Here is a 22,041-nt window from a genome sequence, read left to right as displayed (position 1 = left end):
AAGGGAAGTACAATAAACCATGAGATGACTAAATCAAAGACCAGCCTAATGCTGTTACACCATTCAAGGTTGCAGCTCAGCCAGTAGAACCGAGAAGTACCAGGAAGCCAGCATTTAATCTGAAAACAAGTCTGTCAAGGCCACTTGGATATCAACCACACAGAGGAAGACTGAAACCTTGGGGGGAGGGGGGAAGGAGAGAGAAAAGAAAACACGATCCTGAATAAATCTACGAATAGCAACATCTCTTCACACACAAAACATTACAAACAGCCTGGTGTCCAGACCAGAGAAGGGAGATGTGAGAAGCAGCGAAAGCAGAAAAAGGCCTACAGAGGACTATCCAGGGCTTCAGAGGAATCCTGTAACTTCTTAAGGATTCACTGTAAATACTGTTCTAAGAAAATGTCTCTTCTACCTTTGTAAATATTTCTGTTTGTAACATGTGCATTAAAAAAAGAATCACCAGGGTTGACTGGATGTTACAAGCCATGTAGGGCAGTGTTTAGTGCACTTTAAGTCTTTTAATATATACTAAATAGAGCCAAGAGTAACAGAAATCACTTGGAGCCATTCATACAGTTTGGTTGGCTATTCCTGATTGTAAATTTTGAACAAAAGCTTCCTCCTAAGTTGGCAGATTTCATAAAACTACTAGACTGAAAAGATTCTAAGGGGAAAATAAAAAGGAAGTGATAAATGGATAATCATGAAGCCATATTCATATTGTCTCTTATCAGTTGCACATAGTTCTCTAGACGCTAAATAACTTTTTTTAATAGAGCCTTTCACTTAGAGTGAAAATTTGAATATTCAGAGTTATTTACATGTTTTTTTTTCTTCACTCTCTTAGAGGCCAGTCTAGTACAAATAGAATTGAGTGAGGTGAATTTACAAGAAAGACAACTGAGAAATACAACCTAATCATCCCACCTGCATTGAGAAAGTGCACCTCTGATTAAATTTACAGCTAATGTTTTGAAGCTGAAAAATACATAATCATACTCCTAAATATAAAGGATCCTGTGCTGAGCAAAACCAGGGCTGCATTTAGGCCAATTAATCCCTTGCTGTCAGAAAGGAAACATCTGAAATGACCCTCCTCTCTTATAAAAAACTAAGATCCTCCAATGTTAATGATGATTTTCATAGCTTAGCAGTTTTGTAGGCAACAGAAGATAGGTATTTAAAGATGTCTTCACAAGGCCCAGGCTGAACTTTCAGCTACTATAACTGCACAAGATAGTATGAACTGAATTAGTCCAGATGCAGATACGTTACTTTCAGCCATTTCCCTCTGTATGCTGAAGGCAAAAGGAGAACTGCAGTTCTTCTATATGGACGGGTTTTTTTAAGTCTAGGACAACACATCATATATACAACACATATAGCAGCAAGGTAACTTTCTTTTTGTTTTTGGAAAGCAAGAAGGTGCTTCAGAGCTCTGAAGAGATGAGCATGATCAGAACTCCTCGTGAACATTACGTGCATAGTCCATAAGCTTGCTGCCAGTGAAATATTCGCTGTATTTAAGGATCTCCTCCAGCTCCAAGTGATGGTTTTGATTTTCATCTGCCACAGCTATCATCTGCTTGGCTTCATTTAGAGCATTGTACTCATTCATAGGATCCATGTATTCCTACAACAGATAAGAAAGATCATCAACTTCTGTCATTGGATACATTATAGCACAGTATAGCACACGTCTCCAAGCCAAAATTTGGAGCCCTCAGCCCTGACTGTGAGAAAATACTGAGACCATGAGTATTTAACCCAAAAACTAAAATAAATGGTAGAAAGCACAAAAAGAGGGGAAAAAAGTCAGTCTGCATCGTCAATAACTTTCCTCTCAAAGATTCCTCCACCCACCATCTCCTTGGTTCTAACCAAAAGTCCAAAACTTCTCTGATGTTAGCTGGTAGCTCACTGCAACTACAGGTTGGACCTCCTTGTCTGGCACCCATGGGACCTGACGGTTCCGAAGGAGAGGATTTGCCGAACCAGGGGACGTTCTTCTTCTCCTGGCCCATGCTGCCCTTAGACTAGGGCTCCATCCCTCTGGGGCCTGCTATCTGCTGACAGGGCCAGAGCTCTGCAGCCACTTAGCTCCACGGCCAGGGCCAGGAGCTCTGCGGTTGCTTGGCTCCACAGCTGGAACTCCATGGCCCCAGCTGGGGCTGGAGCCAGAGCTCCACAGTTGTTGATGAGGTTGCAGCTCCCTGGCTGCAACCGAAGCGCCATTGCCAAAGCTCCCTGGTGCTGGGGTTAGAACTCCGCACCATGCAACGTCCCTCTTCCCTCCAACACTGAGCTTCCAACTGAGTCCCCACTACTGTGCTACTGCTCTGCTGCCAGACCTCCCTGTTCTTGGGCTCTGTGGTCCAGGAATATCCATGGTCATGCCAGAGCATTGATGTTGCCACACCAGAGAGTCCCGGATAAGGGAGGTACAATCTATAGTATTTCAGTGATTTGTTTGATATGTAAATTGGCCTCCCAGCGGTTAGTGACAGAAGTTTCCAGACATCAGATTAGATCTAGAATCAGGCAAGGAAAGATCCCATATGAAATAAAAGTAGCGGTTGCTTTGGCCCCCCCGAGACAACTTTGGAAATCTCTTTTGTTTCCTCCTCATTTCTTTTTCAGAGGAAAATTATACCTGCAAGTTGAGAGGCTGAGCTAGGATCCCTTTGATAATCTAACCTTCAATCTTTTTGAATAATACTTTTACAAGAAACCTCAAATCATTGATGAGAAATTCCACTTTATTTACTAAATTGCCAGGAGATGCAGATGCCTGCTACATAGCTGTTCATGAACTAGGGATGTTAGGAAGTGGTTATTTTAATAATTGTGTGATTGCTACATTTCTTAGCGGTTACACAGTTACTTGATGCCCCCCCAGGGGCAGGGCCAGCAGCCAGTGTGCTCCCAGCTCCACTTTTAAGAAGTTCCCTGCCACCCCGTGCTGCTGCCTCTGTATCAGAGGAAGCAGCAGGCGGAAGCTGGTCTGTGAGGGAGCTGGTTTAAAAAGAGGCATAGGCGGCAGCAGCCCCTGTCCGCGAGGAACCCGAGCTCCCCACAGACAGAGGCTACCTGACGTGGACAAGGGCTGCCCTGGCGTCCAATAGAGCAGTCTCTGACCGTGGGGAACTCAGGCTCCCCACAGACAGGGGCTGCTGCTGCCCTGCACTGCTGCCTCTGATACAGAGGCAGCAGCACAGAATGGCTCCCTCATACAGAAGTAGCAGCATGGAGGAGTTGGCAGCTCCCCTACATGCTCTTCACTGAAAACTCGGACTGGTGGGACTGCTGGTCTGAATTTTAAATGCAGAGCACAAGCAGGGAGGGGGGTTTGTTGTGGTTAGCCAGGATTGTTAACTGATAATCACTTATCGTTTAAACGGTGAGCCAACTAGCTGTTAACAACCCTATCATGAACTGCAGGAAACATTAAGAACACAGCTAGATTTTTAGAAAGAAGATTGAGCCTGCAATGGTGGTAAAACAGTATCTTTGAACCTGAACAAATGTGATCAATAAGTCTCTGATGGAAGCCATGTATCCATTTTTAAAGTTACTTCACTTACCACACACTAATAAATTCTATGAACATATGCATGAGTCAGACAGATACACACACTATGTATTCTGGTGATACTGTTTTAAAGGCATCTCTGCCATGACAAAACAGTCGCAAAACTCAGACAGAGGACAAAACCATGACCTCCTCTTTTAGACTCCAACAATGTAGATTTTCATGATAAAGGAAGATTAGTTTTGTCTTTTAAAAGACAAAACCTGATTTTTTTCAGTTGAATAGACTTTTCAGACACTACACATGTGGAAAGTAAAAATACAAGGGCATTCTGAACTCAAAATATACTACAGAGAGAAAAAAAAAGGATTCCATTCATGATATACGTAAAGCTCTTCAAGTCAGATAAAAGAGCAAAAAGTTCTGCCATAATGATTTCAAGGTGCCAATGGTTTCTATGACTTACTGTCAGTCTAGCAGATTTTTTTTTAATGGAAACTAGAAAGATTCACATTAAACCATCTCACAATGACTAAACCAGAAACAAAAAAACACATCAACTAAATGTGATCACCTGTTCGATAAGATTGCTAAGGTTTTCTGTGATGACTTAGTTTCACACAAGAATCAACACCACAACATCTTTGGCACTTAAAAAAAACGGAAACAAATTACAGAAGTTTCCGCAACACTTTTTTTTTTTTAACTTATTCAAAAAGATTAAAGTTGCATGAGGTCTGTTTCCTTGAAAATTGTATGGGTGTGGGCATTATGGGGCACTTTTAGGAGACATTGCTTTATATGCATTTAGGACTTGAGACAGGTGAAATGAACAAATCAGAATATTTAAAATTTGAGAGTTACAAATATATCAGAAAACAAGGATTTCTGAAGGATTTTGAGCTAAACAGCCTTCTCCAAACCTACAGTCAAAAAACGTACATGCAATACTGTGACACTAGCAAGATAATTTACGCCAAAGCCTCCATGCCCCACTTGGATACTGACAAGTACATAAGTGGAATCAGTCTGGCTCACCCGTGTAAATGTATTGTTAAGAAGCAAATTGTGCTTAGTGTTTAGACTTTATTGAACACTTGTAAACTTCTGCAGGTATTAACCTCCCATATAACATCTGTACTCCATGTTATAAGGTGATATGTAAGTGTTTGTATTGTGAGCCTCTGTACCTGTATAAATCAGACAGGAAAGAGATCTGAATTAATGCAAAATGCTAGCTTCCAACAGCAAGTGTTAGGTCCTATGCAAAAGAAAAGGCTCATCAACATCAGAAGATCAAATACAACCTCACAGGGCAAAGGTCTTCGGTGATTGCTTTTCCCACCCCACTGCTAGGGTTCCCTTATAAAGAAAAGGCATGCAAGTTATTGAATTCCTTCCACTGTATATAATTTTTTTTTTTGTTCAGACACTGAAGGGCAAGCATTACCAAGATAAACAAAAGATTCCCAATTACTTAGCCAAGATTAGCCTTAAGGACATACAGAGTTTGCTTTTCATATATGCTTCTATTACTTTTTGAAGAGACAAGCTGCATTCCATCTGTGTGTATATATGTTTGCCTGTTAACACTGTAAATAACTTACTTCTTTTTCCTATCCTTTTCCTGTACAATAAATCTTCAAATAGCTTATGATTGGGATTGGTTACAAGCATCATCTTTGATGTGAAACCTCAGGGGCAGTTGACCTGAGGTAAGTGCCTGCTGTGGCTTTAAGACTGGAAATAATCTTAATATTGTTGTGATGTGTAGTGCAAGAGACCATCTATCACAAGGCAAGCTTTCCAGGGCGTGGTAAGATAGATCAAAATAACTAAGGGAATTTCCTGTGATTCCAGTTAATTCTGTTAGCATGCCTGAGTTGTTTACACTTGATAGTTTTAAAAAAGGCTAAGCATAGACCTCTCAACCAATGAGGGGTTTGTGCTCTGCTTCTTGTCTGCCAGGTTTCTTCTCAAAAGTCCAGTGAAAGACATCAAGACAGAATGGAAAGAGGATGAGATACGAAGCACCCATCAGGGGACACATCACAAAGATGCTACTGCGTAAAGTAAGCAACCTCTCCTTCGAGTAATGTCCCTATGGACGTTCCATGTCAGGAGATTCCTAAGCAGTATGGAAGAGGGTGCTGAAGAGAAGGATTCAGTAGGGATTGTAGAACAACATAATTGAAATCTGCACTCTCGCCCTGGAGCATAAGGGTATCTAGAGAGCAGGTGAATACTCTCTGACACTGCTGGGAAAAAAAAAAAAAAAGATTGTTGTGGAGATCTCAGAGACGGTACTTGAAAAAGAATTAGAAGCATTAATCCCACCATCCAGGACACATTCTAATTCAGGCACTACTATGAAGTAAACACTTAGGAAATGCTGCGTTGCACTGCTGAACAGAAACCATGTTCCCCTCCATAGGAGATTTTATTATCTCTATATTACTTTTACTTACCTCACAACACATTAACTCAACATAATTTCTCATTCCACCCCCTTCTCTCCCCACTATTGCAAATTTAGATTTTGAAACGGAGAACTCTATGCATTTCCTTTCTGGAATTCTGTCCTCTTATAGCTTAATCATTTTACTCCCCTCCCCCTCACACATAAGTATCCTCCCTTAGATTGGAGAATCAATGAGAAAAGACTAACTCCATGACTCCTTCACAGACAGAGTACAGTATGCCTAAATCAGGAGTGGCCAATCCATTTAACTAAGAGAGCCGAAACAGCGGTGGAAAAAATGCGAAGAGCTGCACCAGAATCATCAAGCAAAAAAAAAAAAAAAAAAAAAAAAAAAAAAAAAAAAGTCGTCCCCCCCATCCCCCCCCAGAATTGTTAAGCAACAACAACAAAAAAGGAGGCTGCCCCTTTAAGGAGCAAGCAAGCTTAGTCTTTTTGGCCATATCAGGCACCCATCGACAGCTACCATCTTGTGCATCATTTTGATCGCCGACCAGGTGAGCACAGGGGAGCCGGAGGTCGGGGGCTGTAGGAGCAGCTTTGAGAGCCACAGGTTGGTTTTTTTTTTTTTTTTTTTTTTGGAGGGGGACATGGGGGGGGCAGGACCAAGAATCGCATGCGGCTCATGAGCCGCTGGTTGGCCACAGCTGGCCTAAATGGATTCATTTCTAGCTCTAATGTTTTTAACAATCCAATTTTTCAGAATCAAAAACTCTTAACAAAAAATGGGTGCATGTTGTGCAGTCGATGGCACGTCTACTTGGCAACTCTTACCACTAAATTATTTTTTGGGAAGAAAAAATCCAATGTGCATAAATCACGGTTCTTACTTTTTTAAAATGAATTTGAATACATGGGTTGCCAGTTACTCACTCTCAGATCGGAAATATGATTCATTCATTCTCCCAATAAGTTATGCTGCTACTCTTACCAACAATTTAGTTTTGTGCACTACACATTTAAAAATTCCTACACAGGGCAATATACAAAAGCAAAAGAAACAAAAAACAAAACAAACTCACTCCAAAAAACCCCTCCAAACCAACCCTGAAGAACTGGTATAAAGAGCTTCAGAAGGGTAGCTGAGTTAGTCTGTACAGGATAAACTTAAAAAACAAACAGTTTGGTAGCACTTTAAAGACTAACAAAACATAGATGGTATCATGAGCTTTCGTGAGCACAGCCCACTTCTTCAGATGACCATGAAAGCTCATGATACCATCTACATGTTTTGTTAGTCTTTAAAGTGCTACCAGACTATTTGGTATAAAGAGAAAACTTTTTCCCTACAGTTATTCTAGCATCCTTCTACATCTACTAGATTTGTTCTTGGCTATATTAGGGGCTAAAACATAAGCTTGAGAGTTGAGTCATTGACATCACCCTTCATCCGAGGCCAGGGTTTAGAAAGTGCTGTCACATTTTGAACAGTGTTGTATATAAATAAAATGATTTCAGAGTGACCCACCTCCAGCTCCTCCATGGTGACAATGCCATCGTGGTTGGCATCAATCACTTCCTCAAATTCCTTTTTTCTATCTTTCACCCAATCATCATCAATATCCTGAGCTTGCTGGTTCTCTACTGTACCAACAGGCAAGGAAATGAACTCTGAAAGGGTAAGCTTCTTATCTCCATCTTGATCTGTAATGCAAGACAAAAAAACAAAAACAAAACAACAAAAAACCTAAAGTGAAGAGTCTATTTACTTATAAGTGTCCCAGTGTCCACTGAGAGGTAGGACATGAACAATTTCTAGAGTTCAAAGCTCTTGGTAACACAGCCCTGTGGTTTCAGCACACGTGTAAGTGAGGATATTAGAAAACTGATTTCCTTGGTTCCTTATACCAATTTTATCCCATCTAAGTTATGTTTTCCACTTAAAATAGGAAATGATTAGCCAAGAAAATGGCTGATTAGGTGAGAAAAGCCCTGTGTTTCGGTGTTCAGCTTCAGGTTGTAAGCACAACACCAACTCTCTAGGTGCAAAGAGTTCTGTAGTTCATTCTGGTCAAATTGCTTATGCCTAGGGTTGATCCATGTCATCTCTTATCTGAAGTAGAGCAGCAGAAAAAAAGAAAAAAAAAAGAACCATATACTGCTTACACTGCAGTTTTTAAAAGGAATCAGTTTTTAAAAGGATACTAAGAGGATATTAGGCCAAAAAACTAAAATGCTTTAACAAAGATCCAACTGAGAAATCTTGGTTTGCTAGTTATTTCATGTTTCCAGCCAAAGTTAAAAAAAAAAAAATCCACACCCAGACATGCAATATACTGTCAGATTAACAGCTCACTATGGAATGCTGAGTAGAGGGCTTTTTGCATCAGCTGGTCAGTGAGTCTGGCTATATGCAGAACACAACTGGTTCCTTCCACACTTTGTGGCTACGTCTAGACTACAGCCTTCTGTCAGCAGAGGGATGTAAATGAAGCCAGGATTTAAATATCCCACGCTTCATTTTTGTAATCACATAATGGCACTCTTTCGAAAAAGCGCTATTTCAAAATTGAAACCGCAGTCTAGATTCGGTTCTTTCAAAATGGGGCGCTTTTTTGAAAGATCCTGTAAACCTCAAATATTAGGGCACTGCCTCCCCTCTCCCACCATTCCCATTGGCTGAGATTCCTGGCCAATGGGATAAATGGTGGGCAGTGCCTTCACGGAGCACTTCCCTGCTGTGCGCAGAGCCACTTCCTCCTCCCTGCCTGGCAGAGCCCACCAGTTGAGCCCCAGCTTATCTTGATCAGGCCCATGAAACTCAGGGTTTCCTTTTCCTTCTGCAGGGAGCTGTCTCCAGCATTCCAGCCACAGCTTACCATACTGCGGGAGGTGAGGGGACTGGGCCCTGAGCCTTATGGCCTGGATCAAAGCAATCCTTGTAGCTTGTGGGCTGTAGGTTCTCACCTTTGCTTTAGGGATTCTTATATATGTGGCAGGTGTTTCTTGTCAATGTTTGAAACAATATTTTCTTGATATAGCACATAACACTTCAAAAATGTCATTAGAAAAAACTTATAGAAGGATTACCAGTAATATTTTGTAAGCTGTACTACCGACAAAGTGTAGTTATGAATTTATTTTTAAAATAATGAATTGTTCTAACACTATTAGAAAAATACATCAATCATTCTTATTAAAATAAATTACAGCGGAAAGTATAAATGTATGAACCCGACTCCATTAGCAGTCCAATGAGAGATCACAATTTTATTTTATGTATTTAATGTTTGTGAATGGTTTATTTATAACTTTGAAAGTTGATTTGTTTGCGATAACTAAAGAAGCAATGAGAATAATCAATTCTGGGCATGCCTGTCCTAGATAAATAGGAACATCCATCAAGCTTTCAAGATATATTCCAGAATCGACACAAAACTTTTGCACTTAAAAACATTTTTTACATTCCAACAAGCTGGGAAGTTGTTTTGTTGAACTATTAACAAGTTTAAAAAAAGCAGCACTGATTTTGTGGTCATGAGCACCTGATGAGGCATTAAGTTCTTAGAAATAGCGACTATTTCCTACTTTAACAGGTACAAAAATTTTGATTCTGGACAACTGCCTAGTGGTACCTGGAAAGGGCAAAGTAATTAGTTTATTCAGTGCTCTTGTCATAGGGCAACCAAGCCTGGAGCACCATCCTGTGGCAGGACACAGCAGCAAAGGCCTCAGTTTCCTTCTTTCTGGTTCTCCTGTAGCTCTACATGAGCTGTCTTGACTCACTATATTCTCTTTGGTGCTGGTTTAATATTAAAACATAGATCAAATAATCCATAACAGCTGTCCCAAACATGGTCCATTTCTTCAGCTTCAGATCCTCTAGTGCAGGGGTTCTCAAAATTCACTGCATTGCAACCCTCTTCCGACAAAAAAAAAAAAAAAAAAGTTACTTTACGACCCCAGGAGGGGCAACTGAAGCCTGAGCTTTGCCCCAGGTGGAAGGGGCAAAGCCTGAGCTCCATCACTTGGGGAAGGAGGGGCCAAAGCTGAAGTCCTAGGGCTTTGGCCCTGGGCAGTGGTGCCTGGGTTCCACTCCTGGGCCTTGGCACATTTATGCTTGCTCTGGCAAGTCCATTCAAAGAGGGTCTCAGTTTGAGAATTGCGGCCATCAAAATAGCACATACCACGTTCTAGGTCTTCCCCCATCTTCTCCCACACTCAGGTTCTTCATAAGTCCTCTCCTGTCTTTGAACCAGGACAGGCACCCCACCTCTTCAGCTAAAATGCAACCCCACTCTTCCCAGCTGAGCAGCACCCTGTTCCAGCTTCTCTAATGGGAATTTATCCTCCTCTTGGCAGCATCCATCACACCCCCTGTTCTGTTTATCTTGGTTGTTTTCCTGGCTCCTTCTTTCTGGTGTGGAGTTATCATTGTGTAAATCAGTCCGCTGCACCCTTGCTTCAGCCATCTGGCCCTCAGCTTTGATTCTTAGGTTTAGAAGTCAGAAGAGAACTCCCACTGCTGCTCTCTTGCTTTCAGCCTTCTCCCTGGAGCCACCTACAGCTTCCTTCTGGAAACTCCACCAGTCTCCTCTCTCCTGCTCTGTCTCCCTCTTTAGTGCCCAGTGCTCTTTTAAGACCAATGGGAGTCAACCCACCAATTACAGGTGCACTAGCATCTTTCCCCTTATAGGGCCAGTGTTACCTTGTGACAGTTCTTCATACCACTAAATCACAAAATAAGTAGAACACACACTGAGTCTATTTATGCTACAATCAACTGGGTTGAGTGACCTTGCAATAACACAGTTCCCTGAGAGTAGGTTTTGGAGAGTAGATAGGCCCCAAGTAAACAGTTTAAATAGACATACCTAGATCACGAACGATTTCTTTGACCATAAACTTCAGCATCCCCCTACTGTGTTCTGGATGAAGAAAAGACAAAAACTCTTCCTCATTCAGTAATAGGTCGGCTGGTGGATTGTCAGCTTGGTACCAACGGTCTTTCAGGTTATCTAAAACTTCCTGTGCTAAAAATAAAAAATTGTAATCATCAGCCCTGTAATCATACTAGCAGTCAAATATTCTGTATTTGGAGAATATACACTTTATTTACAGTACTAGAAATACAACGCTGTTTCATGAATGAATGTATGTAAGACAGACTGACTTGTTAGCTAGAAACCTGGTTCAGTGATTCAGAGTACTAATTAAGTAATAATCTCTTATAATTATGGAGTGTTTCACTGGATATCCCAAATTACACAAATGAATCATTTCACATGCCACTAAAATATAGTTACCTTTGGGACAAAAAACTTTTAGCAAACGCTAATAGTATAAAATACTTTAATACAGGACATGGAGAGTATTGCGAGAGGAATTTAATTCGCCTCGAACATGGCCAAAACACTGGGGTTAACACTTCTATGTTTGGGGGCAAGGGAGGAGTCATTGTATCTTTAACAGCAACAATTTGTTGCGACTCAATATTTTTATGGTTTATCTTAAAAAAAATTCTTTAGTGGCACAATGTGCCCTATCACCATGTTGGTAACTGGTTCAGAACACACAAAAAGTCTATCATCTGATTAAAAAAAACCATAAATACACTACACTGCTTCAGTGTTCACTGAATATCCCTCATCCAAACAGACTTCTCTGTACTTGATCTGCTGTTATAGATATTTCAGAGTATCTACTGAGTTAAGTTATTGGTACTACTATAATCTTTATATCAAGATTTGAGGACCTCAGGAACTCAACCAGAAAGGGTGGATAAAATTCTGTGGCCTGAGATGTGCCCGTAAACGAGCCCTCAAAATCTATGAAGAGACTAAAAAGAATTTCTCAGCGTAGAGCTGTTTCTTGCTAGTTTCTAAATCCTATCAATTTAGAACAGCTAGAACAGTACTTACAGTTGGTTTTAGAAAAAATAGGGTAGGTTTTCCCCCACCTCCCCATTATTTGTACCAAATGTCTGAATCATTTTTGACTCAGTCTTAAAAACACAAAAACAAGAAAACTCCAAAGGGGCGGGGGGAGGGGGGGGAGAGAAGAACACCATCATCTGACCCGGGCCAAAGAGAAAACTTGAGCGATTTAACCCCAACAGATGAAAGTTTTGGAAACGTAAGAGACTTGAAGTTACTGCTTACACTGGAAATACTGTTGCAACCTTAACCATAGTCATCACTACAGCTGCAAAATAAAAACTAAATTTACATTTTAGCAAGTTTAGAGTTTCTCGCCAAGTATTGTATATCAGAATATTTTATTTTAAAAATTGGTTGTATTATAGACCCAAACCTTGCAAATTCTTCAGTTTTGGACAGAATCTAGTAAGTGGAACATTTTTGCCGCAAGAAGCAGATGCAAATTTAACCACACATGCATAGACTTACATTGGAACAAAAAAGCCAACTTACGCTTCTGTTTCTTTCATTTTTTTCGTATGTGTCATGTCTGACAAGCATTTTTTTTTTTAAACACGGATGTTTTCCTGAATTTGACTGACTGAAAAAATTACTATCCGAATAATAGTTTCCACTGAAAGTATACTACAGAGTTGTTTTTTAATCTGCAATATAAAGCATCCAGGTTTACAATACACACCTAGGCAGTTTGGGATTGAAACTGAATTTGAAAGGATTAAATACATAGTTTCCCCCCATATATCTTGTTTAATGACAAACACTTGAAAGTCCAGCCTCTCACACACACTTATTTAGCAAGACCCAACAACATTCTATATAATCCTGTGTTACATGTCCAAAATTAACTCTTTGTGACAGGTGGTTAACTTCTTGTGTTAAAAATCATGTAATAGCTAACCAAATAGCTGCTGAAAATCTTAGCTTTATACTGCAGAGCCCGCAATGAAGCCGCCCTGGGATTGGGGCCACCACCCCCGGACCACCCAACTCCCAGGAACCAAGGTGGATTTGTTGCCCTGCAGCAGAAAAGCTGCCTCCCTGGGAGCTGGGTAAATGTAACTGAGACCATTAACGGATAAGTTTTAGCTTATCGGGTTAAATGGTTAATCTCCATCAACCCTAGCGACAGGGATCATGTTTTATCTCTTTTGCAATGTGTCTAACATGCTTTCAGGTGTTAAATTATACATAAGGAAAAAAAGCATCAGTTGCCTCCATATTTCTAGCAGCATTTCATAATTAATTATCTTCCCCTAGAATTTAGGATATGGTTAATTGTACACAGATCGAAGAATCTTTTAGGTGGTCTTAGTGTGCTCCAACTATGGGGCAGGTTTGGAAACAAAGTACAGTTAATGCTATTTTTTTTAAACTGAAATGCCATCTGCCCATCTCTTACAAGTTCTCCTTTCATATACAGAACATGCTAGTCAGAGCATTATCAGGAGCCATACAGAAAGGAGTTTGAAGTTCCAATGCATATTTTTAAAATAAGAACTAGACAATCCAGGTTTCCTTGGCAACATTTTCCCTCTCAGTAAAGACCTGATCCAATGCCTACTGAAAAAAATCACGAAAGGACTTCCCACTGATTTCAATACATTTTGAAAACAGACTGAGATGCACGTGGCTGCTCATAGGTATCACTTAAAGTAGCTGCAAAATTAGCTTACATTGGCTTATCTTTGTCAACCCTAAATATCCATAAATCAAAAGTATCCTTCTCCTATGAGTATTTTAGTCACAAATGAAGTAAAATTATAGTTTCAATCTAGTTTGCTGCACCAAACTACCACCCAGTGCCTTTCTACCCTGGATATGTCAGTATCAGAAATGCAGGAATGTTGCAGAGCAACCCTAAGTTACATATGCTCCATTGTTGAGAATAAGAATGCCATCCTTACACGTTCCTAGATATTGGGAGAAACATGATGAATATTTTATCTAGACTAATCACTATGAGATGCTGTAGTGAGAAACTAATTCTGTCTGTCCTCATCCTCAGGAAGTGGTAGACAATTAGTGTGATTTTCCCAAACAAAGCTCAATTGTCTGTTGCCTGGGTACTATAATTAACTACATACACAATTTCCTTATTCGGCAGATCTTAAACATTTTTATCTGATCAGCATTCCCGTAAACTGTAGTTAACCACAATGCCATAAGAAATGGCAGGGAAAACACCTGTATTGCATAAAAATCAAAGGCCTATTTGCATTTTAGTTGCCTTTTGATAAATGGAAACATAACCCACTTTCACATGACTAATTCCTGCAAGGAAAAATTAACAGTAAATTTAATATTTTTGAGACAGGGAAAGAAATTGCTCCTTAATAGAGTCACCTTGTTTAGAAGTACAACAGGTGTGGTTCAACACAAAACTGCAGAGTGACACAGAGCAATATTCAATCTCACTAAAATGAAGACTCTCTTTTTGCATAATATGGAAATTAGATGGCTTTGAATGATCTGGTTTTGCTGCTCTATATGTAGTATTCATTGAGTAGTAGGAAGACAGTACATACTTCGGACAGTTTCCTGAATGTATTTTGGGTTTATATATAAATGAAAAAGTTCTGCAAATTATGAATCCCTCCTCCTCAGCATTCTAATAAAAATCAACAATAGGACTGAAATGGTACACTGTTTTGTTAACTCATCAGCTTGTTATGTTATTTATTTGTCCACAAGAACAGAAGAGCAATCAAGGCATTCAGAACCAAGCTAGAGAATATTTTCTCAACTTAGTCCTCAGGAGAGTGAGAGACTCAACATGGTTGGCTAGTATGAAGGATAGTTCAAACCCACCACTATCCTAACAGCTTCGACACATCTGTTATTCCAGGCTTCTGTATCTCCTAAGAAAAGACCACTCACTATGCAAAAACTGCAGTGGGACCTTTTTTTTGGGGGGGGGGAAGGAAGGAAGGAAGAGCATGTCACACTGTCTGGCATGCTGTGAGTGCCAATCTATCAATTAAACCTGGTAGTTGGAAAATACATGCCTGTGATGCTTTAAAGCAGTCATGTCAAACATGCGGCCCAATCTAATTTTTTTGCGGTCTGCGATTACATCTTTATAAATTACTAAGTGCAGCCCGCCTGGTTATATTATTTATAAAAGGAGTGGCCAACCCACAGCTCTTTGATTAAAGAAATGCAACTCCTGCTGGTTCTGAGCCGTGTGCCCAGACTGCTCACAGCCAGCCACTCTGCGCACAAGTCCCAGTGCCTGGATGGAGAAGCTTGTGGCAGAAGCTCTGGAGCCCAGGCATTAGGTTAGAGTGGGGGGGGGGGGGGGGGGGGGGATACTTGGCTCTGGGGGAGGGGAGGGGAATTGGGTTGGGGGGGGGGGGAGAGAGAAACAGGAGGTGCCCAGCTTTGGGGGAAAGGAAGGGAATTGGGTTAGAGCAGGGAGGCTGGAAGTGCCTGGCTGTGCAGGAGGGGAAGAGCAATGGGTGCTAAAGCATCTTAGACTCAAAGTCTTCAAGGATGCAAATAAAAATATTACACATCAAATGATTGTATTATATTCAAACAAGACCCGAAAAAATATTATAAAATATACCTAAAACAATCTAATAATAATAAATAATTATGACTTTCTGATAGAAGTACATTTTCTTTGGTGGCCCTGAAAGCTATCCGTTTTCGTTTGTGCAGCCCTCAGTAGACTTCGAGATTGATATGCCTGCTTTAAAGCAACTAACATTTCTCGTGTTGGGGCTTTTCAGAGCCACATCTCAGTGTTCTCAAAAACAGTCTCTTCCTTGCTCTCCCTGAACAAAACCATTAAAGGATCAGTAAACATTCCCTTAGCACAAATCACAAAGATCACATGAACTTCTTCAGCATGCCTACTGTAATGAGCCGTCTGTGATTTCGGACTTTTTCTGTTGCAATAGATCTATCTTGTAAATTCCCATACAGGTTGTCTGCTGTCTCCTCTGCAATACCCTCCAAAGAGTCTCAAATTAAAACTATATGAGCCCTAACCGGTCTCCCATACCAGAGATCAAAAAGGGCAAAACCCGTAGATTCTACTGGGAAACAGCTATATGCAAACAATAAATAAAGGCACGTCTACACTAGAGGGCTAAAACGGAAATAAGCTACACAGCTGATGTGGCTCAAGTTACGTAGCTTAAGTCAAAATAGCTTATTTTGGCTTTTGGCGCTGTCTACACAGCAGGAAGTCCAAGTTAGAGCACTCATCCTCCAACTTCCCTTACTCCTTGTAAAATAAGGGTTACAGGAGTCAGAGTAAGAAGTCTCAGACTTTAAGGTCAGAAGGGACCATTATGATCATCTAGTCTGACCCCCTGCACAGTACAGGCCACGGAATCTTACCCACCCCTCCTAGAATATCATCCAGCTCGACATTATTTTGATATTATATTGAAATAACTGCTTGCCGTATAGAAGCGGATTATGTTATTTTGGAATAATGTCAATTATTCCAAAATAACCCTGCTGTATAGACATAGCATACACATCCCACTCATCCTCTCACCGGTGACATATTTTCATCAGTTTTCAAAGTTTCATTAAACCTCTCCCCCAGACCATTAATTTCTGGATGACAGGAAATAGCCTTTAAATCAGGAACCTACAGTTTGCCTTGATCTGGCAAGCATTCTTGTCTCCCAGGTGGCTGGAATGCAAGTGCTAGGTCTCTGATGTGGGGGGAAGCAGCAGGAGGCTGGTGCTCAAGTCCCTGCATGGCAGCTCTGCCTGGCAGGGGGCAGCTGAATGTGCTGCCATTCCCCCTTCCTCCGGGTTGGGGGGGAAATGACAGCACAGGGAAGCTCCACCCCCAACACTCCCACTGGTCAGGAATCCTGGCCAATGGGAGCCATGGGGGCAAAATGCCTGCAAGCAGAGGGCAGCATGGAGCCACCTGAGCTCTGCACCAAATGGGAGCTGAGCCAGGTAAGTGTCCCAATCACCTGCCCCACCCCATCTTTCCTCCCTGATCCTAAATCCCCTCAGTCTTGCACCTTACCTCCTGCCCAGAACTAGCACCCCCACCCTGCACCCCAGCAGTCACCTCTTGCACACTGAACCCCCTAATTTTTGGCTTTACACCAGAACACTAGGGTGAGGGCACAAAATCTGCTTGTCCCAGGCCCTCAAAAGAGTTAGTCCAGCCCCAGGAAGAGCCCAGAGCTTCAGACCCTCTTTCCTGCAGAGCTGGAGGACAAGGAGAACCCTGAGTTGCAAGAGTGAGGGGAGTCTTTTTTCCTGCTTCTCTTGGGGGCCACCTCAGTGATGGATTTTTACCCCCTCCTCACATGTGTGTGCCCTCCAATTGATTTTTCTGTGGGCCAGTGGTCCCTGACCCAAAAAAGGTTCAGAGATCCTCAGAGGACAAGAAGCAATAGGCATAAACTGCACCAAAGCAAATGTAGGCTGGACATTCGGAAAAAAAATTCTGAGGGTGCCCTTCAGACATACACTTCTGTGACAATTTCTCTAGGAAATCCTGCTTGGTAAAAATGGTGAATAAGGCAGTGGCTACCATCTCAGCTTTGGTATTAGCTAATACTGTGGCTTCAGGGTACCCTGGTGGATTCTGCCAAGTATATATTTCTTGTCAGTGCTGAAAGGTTTTGTGAGGGGTATTACGACACCAAGGCTGTGTCCAGACTCAGGGTTTTTTTCAAAAAAAGTAGCCTTTTCTCGAAAAAACTTCACCTGCGTCTAGACTAGAGCCGCGTTCTTTCAAAATTAAATTGAAAGAACGCGGCTTTTCTTTCGACGGCGGTAAACCTCATTTCACGAGGAAGAACGCCTTTTTTCGAAAGTGCTCTTTCGAAAAAAGGCGTTCTTGAATGCCAACAGGGCTTTTTAGAAAGAGAGCATCCAGACTCACTCACTGCTTTCTTTCGAAAAAGTGGCTTGCTTTTTCGAAAGTTCCGCTTGCAGTCTAGACGCTCTTTTTCGAAAGAGGCTTGCAGTCTAGACATAGCCCCTACAGACACTCAGACAGGGCTGAAAGTAGATGCTGGGACTTACCAGTGTGCCCTGAACCAGGCCGTGCCTTGGGCAGAAAGGGAAAGGCTGGGGCAGAACCCTTCCTTTCCCCCACCAATGTTTTATGGCCAGCAGCTGGGAGTCCAGAACTCCAGAGGGAATTTGAAAGACCCAAGGCTCCCAGCTGCAGTGGCATTCCCTATGCCCCGCCCATTTCTAGTCCTCCCTGTTGACTCATCTATTTTATCTGTGGACCAGAGGAACACTCTCTTGCCTGCAGGTTATAACATTTACCTGTTTAGATATGGCTACAATGTTACTACCTATTAAAATATCAGTAGGAAACAAACTCCTGAAGCTACAACAATCTGACCCTTAAAACCTTTCTGCTCCAGATAGATCTTAGCCAGAGCACAGCCACAGAGAACTCAAAGCTAACTCTTACATCGAGTTTTGTCTTCCTCTCACTAAACTCTTCTTAACTAAAGTGACTTGGGGATACCGTCCCCCTCCCAGACTTATAATCTATGACATTTACCTTAGCATCTTTAATACATTTTTCACTACATCTCCCAGACTCAGTCCTAACATTGCTCACTGGCTCTTCTTCCTTCTCTACTGCTGTCCCCAGGGCATCAGTTGTGGCACTAAAACAGAGGGTTAGAAGTGCAAAAGGTGGGATGATCTTGAGTTTTGGGTAACTTGGTATTATATGGCTGGTGGGGCAAGGCACCTCCTCCACCTTACCAGGCTCAGTGCTTTGCTTCCCTGATGGTGGAGGGGAAGGCATAGAGTAAAATCAGCCCCACTCTGCATGGTGTTTATTTTACCAGTTGGGGTTTATTGTCAATATTTTCCAGATATGCCCAGGGAAGGCCCAAGGAAAACTCCTCTACACATAAAAGAAACACATTTATAACACAAAACAAGTGGATACTTTTTACTAACCCCTCTCTGGGGGTGAGGTGGTCTAACTGTTTGTCCCAAAGTGCTGGTCCTTCCCCAAGAAGGGATATTAGGTAGCTTCCCCTGTAGGAAGGAGAGCAACCTCCTACCCTGAAGAAGTCTTTCTCCTGACTCCCACCAGCTCTGCAGCAGCTAGTCTCTCATCTTCTCTCAAGAGGAGGTGTTTTTAAAGGTCTCAGGCAGCCCTTAACTGGACCCAGGTGTCCCTAGCTGAGCAGAGGTAATCTCTATTCAGCTTATAGGGAAAAGAGCTTTTATCATTCTAGGGCTAGTATACCTGCATTCCACTGCTCTTTGTAGATGCTCAGCCTGATTTCAACACACCGGAGTCTGCAGCGTGGCAGACTGCCTTAGGGTATTGGGCCTTAACATCTAGGATCCCTTGAGTTTTTTATTAAAGTTGGTGTTAGGTTAAGGGAGAAGAAGAGTCTAGAAATACATCTGAGAGGCCAGGGAGATTTCCCTTCACTTGGGATTTTCTCCCCACACTCCCCTTAAATTTTGTAGAGATAGCTACAAATCTAGAACAGAGCTTTGGGCATAAGTTTTGACCTGTCAGCATGGAAAGGAATTGGCGGGGCATGAATTCCCTCTGCCCTACATGCAGACTGGTATGGCTGAAGCTCTGACCAGCCCAAGAAGAATGTGAGCACCAGAGAATGATGGTGGAATTGCAGATAAAGGAAAAGAAAAACCTAGGAGGTAGAGGAGAAAGCTCATTGAAGAATGCATGGAGCTAGAAGTGGAGGAGAGCACACACTAAGAATGTTAAGAGGTGGGTAATCCACGAATAGTGTAGTCAATAAAATTTTTATCAGCTACACAGTCAATAAGAGAAGGTTTCCTGGCTCGCGCCGGGTCCAGGAGCTACCCTTGCTGTGCCTCTGCAGTTTAAATGTATAAAGAGCTGGGATGTCTGTGCTCTGATACAGAGACAGCAAGTAGGGTGGGGGGGAAGCGAGCAGACTTCTTGACTACTCGCTTACATCCCTAACACACACCAAAAATAGATGGAAGCTTGCACATTACAACTCAAAATAGTGGAGCAGCAAAATACCTTGGGCTAGTGGGTATACCCTACACAGGGAGAAAGCCTGACTAATTTATCAAGAAACTGACTGTATAGAGTTCCTGCCCATCTCTGAGACACTGTATGGTATCCACAAGGTTCAAGAGGATAAGTGGATATCAATCCTCTTGATCAGATTAACTAACTGAAAAGTCAAGATGAGTTTTAAATCATACAGGAGGGTGATGCTAAGATGCATATAAAGAAAAAGTATTGAAAAGGTTTAAGATCACACCTGTGTCCTATTGCTTTGAAGTTTAGAAATCTTAAAGTATTTGACAGTATCACCTATATCGAATATGCACATAAAATGTGTAATTTTATTTTAAAAAATGGATAATAGGGTCAGGGTTGAAGGTGACTATGAAAAACTGATCTGATGGTGCAGGAGAAGTTATTATGGGTAGTTACAGAGGAGGTGAAGACAGCCCTTCGAGACAACCTTCCACAGTTTTGGAACCTGCTGATGAATTCCTGATATGTTGAGTCAAGGGTAGGGATGTTAATGGTTAACTGGTAAGCCTCACCCTGAGCCAGGGCGAGGCTTACCAATTATGGTGGCAGCTGGAGTAGCCCCTCATCCTTCACAGACAAGGAGCTGCTCCAGTCCCAGGGGGCCTGCCACTGGCAGGGGGTATCCCAGCCTGCCCTGTTTAATTGGTTAACTAATTAAATGGGATTTTACATCCCTAGTCAAAGGTTGGGAGGAGGCAAAGTATAGGTGATCTGATCAGGCTTCCAGCTATGAACTTGTCAATATTCAGATGACACCTATACACTTGACACGAGCTGGTCCCTAGTTTGCTAGCATTGCAGGGCACACTGGCTGAATGAAGACCAAGTTGAAACTGCCTAACTAACTTTCACTTTGGGCTGTAAATTTCACTGTAAATCTTCAGAAATGAAAAGCTATTCTACCAACTCAACACACAGGAGCCCAGGGCAGTAACAAGAACTCTCAGTAGAACTCTGTCTGACCCTCTACCCATCACTCACACAGATGCAGAAGCAGGCAATCCCTCTGGTGGCTGCTAGATGGCGCTGCAACCTTGCACTTTCCCAGTCTTCAGATTATCCAATCGCATCAATCCCAATTACATCGGATATGGGGCTCTGCTGTATTTCTTTTTTCGCATGATCATTCCTACTTCTCAAAGTAAACTGTGAGATGAGCTAATCTGCACTTGCTGTAAAATGTATCGGGCTAACATTTATGTATAACTAATTTAGTCTGCCTTTTCTTTTTTCATCTTGGCATTCTATTGAGAAGTGATTTCCCACAGCTAGAAAGGTGATCATTGCAAAACAGAAATCCACTCATCCTAAAAATTTAGGGTCAACTCTCTATAGGACTAGAGGGCTTCTCAAGGACCTAATCATTAAGGCTACGTCTACACTGTGGGTGTTTTACGGAAGAGGAAATGCAAATGCAGCATTCATTTGCATATCTTCTGATCTTTTTTGCGGAAGAGGTTTTTGTGATAAAAAGCCCTGTGTAGACAGACCATTTGTCAGAAGAAACACTTTTGCGCAAGAGCCTGTAAATCTCATTTTTTGAGGAATAAGGGATCTTGCGCAAAATGTTTTTTTTCCCGACAAATGGCCCCGTCTACACAGGGCTTTTAATCACAAAAACCTCTTCTGCAAAAATCATGGGAAGATATGCAAATAATAGTGAGATATGCAAATGAGCATTCCATTTGCATTTCCTCTTCCGCAAAACACCCACAGTGTAGACGTAGCCTAAAAGTAGTGTTTAATGTTCAACTCCTTTCTTCTCTTCATTCTTGGCAGCTCCTACTGTGGCATTTCACTTTTGTCTCCTTTCAAAGCCAAAATAGATGCAATTATACAGCTGGAACAATAATTCAGTACTGAGTCTTGATTTCTAAGCTGCTAGTTCAGTCAATTTACTGCTGGTCACAGCACTGGAGCAGTACAGTGCTTTTCTTAGGGGGAAAATGCTGGTACCAGCAACCGAAAATACTTACTTTCTTCATCAATTTTTAGTTCTTCATTGTTTTTTATCTTCTCTGCAACCTCTTTTTCATTAAAGCCCTTGCTTGCCAAAAACTTTATTTTATACTCATCCCAGGATACGTGACCTGAAAGACAGAGTCATATCTCAGATGTG

At 41.8% G+C, this 22,041-nt stretch overlaps 1 protein-coding gene across 4 annotated transcripts in view; it reads right to left on the bottom strand.

Annotated features, from left to right (window-relative positions):
* Positions 1-22,041, bottom strand: part of SDF4 (stromal cell derived factor 4) — a 44,768-nt gene continuing 22,727 nt past the window's right edge. For all 4 annotated transcript variants that reach the window (XM_075906596.2, XM_075906595.2, XM_075906594.2 and 1 more), the window contains exons 4-7: positions 21,899-22,012; positions 10,832-10,990; positions 7,486-7,661; positions 1-1,639 (exon numbers count right to left, since the gene is read on the bottom strand). In XM_075906596.2, the coding sequence (XP_075762711.1) occupies positions 1,463-1,639; positions 7,486-7,661; positions 10,832-10,990; positions 21,899-22,012 (626 nt within the window). In that variant the 3' untranslated portion in view covers positions 1-1,462. The remainder of the gene's footprint in view (positions 1,640-7,485; positions 7,662-10,831; positions 10,991-21,898; positions 22,013-22,041) is intronic.

This window comes from Pelodiscus sinensis, chromosome 24 (assembly GCF_052426305.1).
Source record: "Pelodiscus sinensis isolate ZL-2025 chromosome 24, ASM5242630v1, whole genome shotgun sequence".
Classification (NCBI taxonomy): Eukaryota; Metazoa; Chordata; order Testudines; family Trionychidae; genus Pelodiscus; species Pelodiscus sinensis.
The sequence above is the reverse complement of the archived record's forward strand: the minus strand, read 5'-3'. Positions and strand labels throughout refer to the sequence as shown.